The 9,112-nt window shown below is 42.4% G+C and overlaps 1 protein-coding gene across 1 annotated transcript in view; it reads left to right on the top strand.

Moving 5' to 3' along the window:
- The first annotated feature begins 3,463 nt into the window (after window positions 1–3,463).
- Window positions 3,464–9,112, top strand: part of CLEC1A (C-type lectin domain family 1 member A) — a 46,484-nt gene continuing 40,835 nt past the window's right edge. The window contains exon 1 of the mRNA XM_023740639.1: window positions 3,464–4,118. Within this exon, the coding sequence (XP_023596407.1) occupies window positions 3,593–4,118 (526 nt within the window). The 5' untranslated portion in view covers window positions 3,464–3,592. The remainder of the gene's footprint in view (window positions 4,119–9,112) is intronic.

Genomic DNA, 9,112 nt, shown 5'->3' with positions numbered 1-9,112 from the left:
ATGGGGTAAAGCAAGATTGCTCTAGGTTGTTCCAGGTGTACTGTATCTGAACTGTCCATGCATGTTTATACTGAAGCTTATCCAGAAATGCGATGGTAACAATCAGGAAACATTTACATTTTTCCAAGACACAGAAGAGGCATACAGCTGCTAGCTGAGCCTGTGTGTAACAGGTAAATTCAAGATAAGTGGTGACTGAGGAAACATTTATTCAAGGGCCACCATCTTCAGGTGCCTGGGTTATTGCAATGATTTTCTAAGTAATCTCCTGGACTTGACCCTTGACCTCTAGAGTCCATTTTCAAACCTAGCAACCGGAGTGATTTTGTCAAAATTCAAATCAGATCAAGTCAGTTCTTTATTTAAAACTCTCTCAGGACACAATGGTTTCTCTATTGTTTCTCAACCATACTAGGCATTCTTCCCCGCCTCAGCGCCTTTGTGCTTTGTTTCCTTCACCAGGAAGATTCTTACCTCTGATAGCTGCAGGGCCTACTCTTTTACCTTTTTTCAAGTATTTGCATAGATATCACTTTCTTAATTGAGGCCTAGTCTGACTATCCTATTTAAAATTATCAAACCTTCTTCCCAATATTCTTAATCTGTCTTACTCTGCTCTATATTTGCCACAAAAACCAAAAAAAAAAGAACCATTGCCGTCTAATCAATTCCAGCTCATAGCGACCCTATAGGGCAGAGCAGAATTACCGCATAGGGTTCCCTAGGAGCTGCTGAAGGATTTGAACTGCTGATCTTTTGGTTAGCAGCCGAATGCTTAACCACTGCACCACCAGGGCTCCATATTTACCATAGCACTAATTACAGTCCAATCTATTAGTTACTTACTTGTTATCTTTCTTGTATTTTATCACCTTCCTCCGTAGAATGTAGGCTCGAAAAGGCCAGACTGTTTTGTTTTCCACTGATGTATCCCAGAATCTGAGACTACTACCTGCCAGCGAACAAGTGTCTGAGAAATGTTTTTTGTTGTTGTTGAAAAGTGAGTCTTTAAGGAGAAATAATGTACATGTTAATGTAGTTTTTGCAAAAGTTTTCAAGTACTTATCTACATGAATGACTGAAGTTGCGGGATAGTTATAATTGCTATCCATTAGAATAATAATTAGCAGCTCCTCCTAATGCAAGGAGTCCAGGTGGCCCAGTGGTTGGAAAGCTTGGCTGCTAACTGAACAGTCAGCAGTTTGAACGTACCAGCTGCTCAGCAGGACAAAGATGTGGCAGGCAGCTTCCACAAAGATTACGGCTTTGGAAACCCTGTGGCAGTTCCACTCTGTCCTATAGGGTAGCTATGAGTCGGAATTAACTCGACGGCAATCGGGTTATCCACCTAATGCCTTTTTTTCTGGCCCTATCTGTTACTATTTTCTAATATTCTGTCTTTCTGCTTCATTCTCCTACATGCTTCACTTACCTCCCTCTTCAAATTTTTACCTCTCTCATCTCCTAAAACATTCTCTGATATCTCAACTCAAACCAAATAGACGAGTGATTCTGATTTCCTACTTTTTGGAAGACTATGCAAGGGGCTGCAAATCTTTGCAGAAGCAGACTGTGACGGCTTTCTCCTGCGGAGCAGCTGCTGGGTTTGAACTGCCCACCTTTCGGTTAGCAGCTGAGCACGTAACCACTAACCAAAAGTTCAGCCGTTCGAATCCACCAGCTGCTTGGAAACCCTGTGGAGCAGTTCTGTCCTATAGGGTCGCTATGAGTCGGAATCGACTTGACTGCAATGGGTTTTATGGAAGAGGAGAAAAGAGTCCCGGTGGCGCAGTGATTAAGCACTCAGCTGCCAACCAAAAGGTCAGTGGTTTAAACTCACCAGCTGCTCATTGGGAGAAAGATGTTCCAGTCTGCTTCTGTAAAGATTACAGCCTAGGAAACCTTATAGGGCAGTTCTACTCTGTCCTATAGGGTTGCTATGAGTTGGAATCGGCTCGATGGTGATGGGTTTTTAAGGGTTTGTGCAAGAGGAGGTTCTTTTTCAGTTTGTTTTATTTAGAATAATCTGATGAGCAACACACAGGTTGAAACACATCATGAACTGACCATATATACTTCCTGACAGATCTCTTAGAGGGGCTGGTTGCCCAACCAAAGCATCTTCCACATGCCTTAACATTTAACATGCTTGATTTAGCCCAGCTGTCTCCACACATCTGGAAATGTGTTGATAGAGGAATATAATTGTATTGTACCAATTCATCAAGGATTTTAGACATTTATCTAAAAGAATCTTCTCATTTCCTCTTCAGCTTAGGAAATATAGGCACAAATAGTTAACTGACTTCCCGATGTCACAAGGCAATTAGTAATAGCTCCAAAATATCTGACTCCTAGTAAAATGTGTGATTCCACATGATTATGATGCATCAAATGTGTTATAAAGTGTTAGATTTAGTGCAGATAGTATAAGAGAAAAGAATTGAATGGCCAACAGGAGAGTACTTTTAAAGCCAATTCTCTCACTAACAAGATGGGACTTGGTCCAATCACTTCATCTCTCTGGGTGTCAATTTCCCTTTTTCTACGATGGAAGAGCGGAATCAATTAGACACCCTCAAAAGGACTCTTTTGTGCTCACGTTCCATGCGTATGATGTTTTACTCTATACCATTGGAGAAAGAAAGGAAGGGGTTAGGCCCTATAGTCTCTTCACTTTTCATTGTAAAAGTTAAAAGGGCACTGTAATGGTTAATTTTATGTGTCAACTTGGCTAGGCTGTGGCGCCGAGTTGTTCGGTCAAGCACTAGTCTAGATGCTGTATGAAGTATTTACATGAGATTAGCATTTAAATCCATTGGCCTTAAGTAAAGCAGATTATCCTCCCTATTGCGAGAGGACTTCGTCCAATCAGTTGAAGGCCTTAAGAACAAAACTAGAGTTTTCTCAATAGAGGATTCTGCCTCCAGACCATGAATAGCATCCTGCCAGAATTCCTCTCTTCCCCACTGCCTGACCTGCTGGCTTGGGACACAAGACCACCGGGGGAATTTCCAGTCTGTTGCCTACGTACAGTCCCTGGGTGGCACTAACTTAATGGTTGGTGGTTTGAATCCATCCAGAGGCACCTTGGAAGAAAGGCGTGGTGATCTGTTCTGAAAGACCACAGTCACTGAAAACCCTACAAGGCGCAGTTCTGCTCTGAAACACAGGAGGTCGTCTGAGCAGGTATCAAACCAACGGCAACGGGCTTGGTTTGGTTTTTGCCGGACCTACAAATCAGACTTGCCCGTCCTCAGTTCCTCAAAATAAAGTCCTCTGGTGGTGCAGCAGTTAAAGCACTCGGCTGCGAACCGAAAGTCAGCGGTTCGAACCCACCGGCTTCTCTGGAGGAAAAGGATCTGGTAGTCTGCTTCCATAAAGATTGCAATCTTGGAAACCCTATGGGGCAGTTCTACTCTGTCCTACAGGGTCGCCGTGAGTCAGAATCCACTCGACGGGAATGGGTTTGGTTTGGGGTTTGATCTCTCTCCGTATAGCTTACTGGTTCTGTTTCTCTAGACAATCCTAGCTAAGACAGGCACCAAAAGAAGTTAATAAACTTGACGCGAGTGACTCACTCAGTAACTCCATGACAGCTAAGAACCTGGACGATGTGTTTCCCTCCTGGTTATCACTCTGCAGATTCAAAATGAACCACCACTCTCTTGTAAGAACTTGTTTTCTTTACACTGTAGTTACACAGGAAGTACCAACCAATGAACAGAAGAGATCCCAGAAGAGCAATTCCCTCAATAAATTGTTCAGGCAGAGGCTGCCCAACCAGAAAACACGGGCTACTTCCCCTCAGCCTGGCCAGCTGACTGGAAAGGGGCTGGGCCTCAGCAGGCAGAGCCTGGAGCCAGAGGCCTCCCCTGCTATTTGCAGGAGAGACAAGCATCGGGAATGTCTCTCAGTGCCTGGGTTCCTGGACTCTCTGACACTAGCCCGGCAGCGTGGAGCCATCCGACCACGTCTCTGCCTCACCCCTGCAGGAAGCCAGATGCACGCCAAGTACAGCAGCACCAGGGACATGCTAGGTGATGATGGGGACGCCGCCCTGAGCCTGCATTCTCTAGCCTCTACTACGACCCGGAGACCAGGGTCCGAGCACACAGGTACTCTGCCCCGCTGAGTCCAAATAGACCAGAGCCCTTGAGAAATGCATGAGACGAGATGCCTCTCTGAAAATTATTAACAAACGAGAGGAAGAAAGGAATTGTTTCTATGATTGATAGAAATCGTGTAGCTGGGCTTTCTCCCCAATTTGTGCGCCACATATATGTACATCTGAAAATGTAAACCCAGTACATGCATAGATGTTCCTTCTTCTGAGATTCCATTGCTGGCATAGCGGTTTACAGTTGAGATCTGGTGCCTTTTCCATCATGTAGATGAGATTGTATGTAAAATTCAAGCAAAGTCTTCCCTTTCCCACCTTCCAAAGAAGACCAAATCCTACGCTGTTTTTATTTACCATCTGGTGTCTGATTAGGAAATTTAGATTCAGAAAAGCTACCTTCTTGCTAGTTTTGAAATGATGGCTTTCGAGGGAGATATCCCAGCAGACCCATTAAACCTGGTTCTTTATTAAAATAGTTCTACATCCTGAAGTTGCAAGTCCTTGGGAGATTCCGGTCAACCTCAGGAGTTCAGTTTTGTCATCTGTGAAACGAGCTGGTATTGAAACAAACGCTTTCTAACGCCTCCTCAGCTCTGAAGTTCTGTGCTTTGATAATAATGGAAATAGTGCTCTCAGAAGAAATTACGTCCAATCTCCATACCTTTTTGCTCTACTGACCCCCAGAATATTATCAAGATGATGGAGTCAAATTATGAAAATATTTCACTGGAGTGAGTGACATTTAGTCTCCATTTGTATAATCTTATTTCCAACTACCAACTATTCATCCTATGACATAGCAGTGAAAGTTTTTTTTTTCTTTGAGTTTCATAGAAGAGAAAATTGGCACATCTAGTGAAGGGTCTTATTTGCTGGGTAACTCAGCCAATCGAAGGTGGAAATCTGACTTGAACTATGGTGAAGGGACCTCACACTGTCATATAGACAGGACTAGTTTCTAATACCAAGTATACTAACTGTGTGATCTTGGACAAGTTACTTACGTGTTCTTGGACTTAGTTTCTTTATTTATAAATTATCAATGATGTAAAAATATATACAGTGTTTCTTATGTGCCTGACCTTGTTTTATTCACATTAACTTGAACTAATATAAAATAGAGGTAACAAATTGCTTCAATGATTGTTCAGGCAGAGACCCCCGACAGAAAACACGTGCTACTCGCCCTCAGCCTGATCGCTTTGGTCGTGAGGTGGCTAGGAGGGCTATGATGGTTCAGTGGCTGAACTCTCACCTTCCATGCGGGAGACCAGGGTTCGATTCCCAGCCAATGCACGTCATGTGCAGCTGCCACCTGTCGGTCAGTGGTGGAGGCTTGCATGTTGCTATGGTACTGGATGGGTTTTAGAGGAGCTTCCAGACTAAGACAGACTAGGAAGAAAGACCTGGTGATCTACTTCTGAAAATCAGCCAATGAAAACCCTATGGATCAGAACCTCTGATCCCTAACTGATCATGGGAATGGCCCAGGAGCGAGCAGCATTACATTCTCTGTGTACGGCGTCCATGTGAGTCAGGGCCTGCTCAGTGACACCGAACGACAACGAGTACTTAAGTTGATAAGCTGTGGAAAGTATTTGGTACATCATGGACTCTTCAAAAATAGGAGTTTCCATTCCAAGGAGCCCTGGTCGTACTGTGGTTAAGCACTCGACTGCTATCCAAAAGGTCAGTGGATCGAACCCAACAGCTGCTCCACGGAGAAAGATGTGGCTGTCTGCTCTCTTCAAGATTTACAGCCTTGGAAGCTGTATGGGGCTGTTCTACTCTGTCCTATAGGTTCACTAAGTCACAATCAACTCGACGGCAATAGTTTTTTTATTTGTTTTCTGTTGTTGTTATATTCCATTCCTTGAAAATTCCTAAAGTGTTCCGTTTACAGTTTTGTGCGTCAACATCACAGAGATATTCATTCAGTGTTTGTATCTTATATGCTTTTCCCTTTTGACCATATCCAGATTTTCTTTAGTTTTTTTTACTGTCTTCCTCCTTTATCAAATAACTTTTCACTTCCCTCCATTTCCCCTAATAAACCTTTCCGTTCACTTTCTGTTTATTGTATGAGCCTTCACCTGAGACCCACTGATATGACTTTTTGTTTCTAAATTCCCACTAAGGGGTTGGAGGTCATTGGGGATTTCCAGCCTCCTTCACGTGAAGCTGAGTGACAAAAGCAGGGACGCTAGTTTCTGTAGCCACAGGATATGTGTAACAGGATGAGATATGATTTCCTCCAACAAATCTTGCACAGACTCAGCTCCTAAGGGTGTGGTTTTGCATGGCCTGTGTATAACTTCATTTTTCATCTCTGACTGGAGGCAGGAACTCTCACAAGGTTTAGCGATCAGCATAATCAGGGAACAGGGTGTACAAACAAGTTCTGCTAAGGGCAGAGGGCAGAGAAGGAGGTGGACCACGATAGAACACTAACGGCACCATCTCGCAGTTTCTTTGTCAGGAATGGAAATTGAAAGAGTAGGAGTGAAGTTTGCAAGAAGGTGTCTTGGGGCAAACATCTGGAAATATTTATCTTACCCTACATGTATGATATCTTTTTTTCATCTTCTTGTGGTAATTCAGATATTTACAGGAATGTCATGATAGCAAACTATTTATTTCTTAGGTAAATATATCCAAGATAACTTTGCTGTTAAAATAACAGACATAGGGATCACTCTAGGAATTTTTTGGCCATGATTCAGATTCAGAATAATGTGGCACAATTATGACCAGACAATTTAAATTTTTTTCTCTGGAATTAATAAAAATGAATCACTTTACCTTTACTTTTCAATATTTAAAAATTTCCAATATAGTAAATATGTTTGTGTTAAAAGATGTCAAACAATTCAGTAGAAAGCAAGCGAAAATGAAAGGCAATACCCTCCTACCAACTCTCTAAAAACTTATGTTTGGAGTCATGTTATGCCAGGCACATTCAAAGTACCAAGACTATAATGCCAAATATGATATGATACCTATTTATGAGGAAGCTTATAGTCTAACGCAATTCTCAACTAAGAAACAAAGTAGAATAAGGCGCTATGACGGAAACGTGCATGGTACAAAGAACCGTTTGCTCACTTCTCTCTGGTAAGGATAGAGGGGTAGAGGAGGTCAGGAAAGGTTTCATAGAGGGAGAGACCATTGAGATGAGGTTGGTTTTAAGATGTTCTACAAGATATGGGGGCAGAAGTTGGGTGGGGGGATGTTGAGGGAGCTGTGGTATACTACAGGCAGAGAGAGACGTGAGAGGCAAACCAGGGAAGTTTTAAGTAACTTTGGGTTTTCAGAAAACTGTAAGCAACCTGTTTTGCCTGAGTGTAGAGTTTAGGGGAAAGCTTGGCAAAAGGTTGAAAGTTAGGAAGGGCCTTCTATGCATCTGGAAAGTTAAGGAGGGCATTTTGTGTCATACTGAGGTATTGTAAGTCTACTCAGTAGGTAAAATAAGGTCACCGAGGGTTTTTAAACCGAGAGTGACATAATCAATTTTGTGTTTTTGGAAGACCATCTTGGCTGCAATGAGGAGGATGGATTGATGGAGCATGAACCTGGATGAGCTGATAACTGGTTTTTGCACTAGGCCAGACATGAGACTAGAAGATTCTGAACTGAGGTAATATGGTGGGAATAAGGAACAGAATCAGATATGAAAAATGTTGAGGAGATAGAGTTTAAAATATGAGTGATTGGTTACATGTGGGAAGACAAGGAAAAGGAGACCTTAGGTTGACTAGGTTCTGCCTGATATTATGTAGATGAAGCTGCCATTAACTGAGGTAGGAACTATGGGAGAAATAGAAAAGATCATAAATGGAGCTTTAGTTTGAGGGGTCTGTCGGTGGAGGGACATGCAGAATTCTGAGCTACATACATATGTGGGAATTAAAGGCATTTAGGTAGTAATTAAAATGTATAGGAGTGAGTGAGATCCCTGAGGTGACTATGTAAAATGAAGAGACAAAGAACAAAAGTGCCAAAAGAGACTCTTAAGGAACATCAACAACTGAGAGGCAGGAAGAGCAACCGAGTCCAATAAAAGCTACTAAGAAGAGTTGCACAAGACGAGGACAAGGAGAGAAAGACATCCAGGAAGCCAGGAGGCAGTAACTTCAAGAGTAATGGAAAGGTCAACGATAATAAAATGGTCAGTGAATTAAAAAAAAAAAAAAAACATAATAAATAAGTTCCAGTAAAGGAAGGCTAAAAATAATTTATCGTTTTGGCAATAAGGAGGCAAATCGACTATTGGTAATTTTTGACAGCGGTGCTTTCAAAGGTGAACTAGTAAAATAAGCTATATAACTCATTTTCTTTTCTTTTTTCTTCTTTTCTGAGGAGGCTGACTAAAGAGAAGAGATAAGGGGTTATTACTGAGGTATTACAGGGTTGAGAGAAGCATTTTTTTTTAAATTGTGCTTTAAGTGAAAGTTTATAGTTGAAGTTAGTCTCCCATACAAAAATTTATATATACATTGTTATGTGACCCTAGTTTCTCTCCCTATACTGTGACAGCACACTCCTCCTTTCCACCCGATTTCCTGTGTCCATTCAACCAGCTCCTGTCCCCTTCTGCCTTCTCATCTCACCTCTGGACAGGAACTGCACATTTAGTCTCATGTATCTACTTGAGCTAAGAAGCGCACCCTTCACAAGTATTATTTTATGTCTTATAGTCCAGTCTAATCTTTGTCTGAAGCGTTGGCTTCAGGAACGGTTTTAGTTTCTGGCTAACAGAGAGTCTGGGGGCCATGTCTTCTGGGGTCCCTCCAGTCTCAGTCAGACCATTAAGTCTGGTTTTTTTACTAGAATTTGAGTTCTGCACCCCACTTTTCTCCTGCTTCGTCAGGGACTCTGTGTTGTGTTCCCTGTCAGGGCTGTCATTGGTGGTAGCTGGGCACCATCTAGTTCTTCTGGTCTCAGGCTGATGGAGTCTCTGGTTTATGTGGCCCTGTCTGTCTCTTGGGC

Source organism: Trichechus manatus, unplaced genomic scaffold (genome assembly GCF_000243295.1).
Source record: "Trichechus manatus latirostris isolate Lorelei unplaced genomic scaffold, TriManLat1.0 scaffold00160, whole genome shotgun sequence".
Taxonomy (NCBI): Eukaryota; Metazoa; Chordata; class Mammalia; order Sirenia; family Trichechidae; genus Trichechus; species Trichechus manatus.
This window is presented reverse-complemented; position numbering and strand designations above follow the sequence as displayed.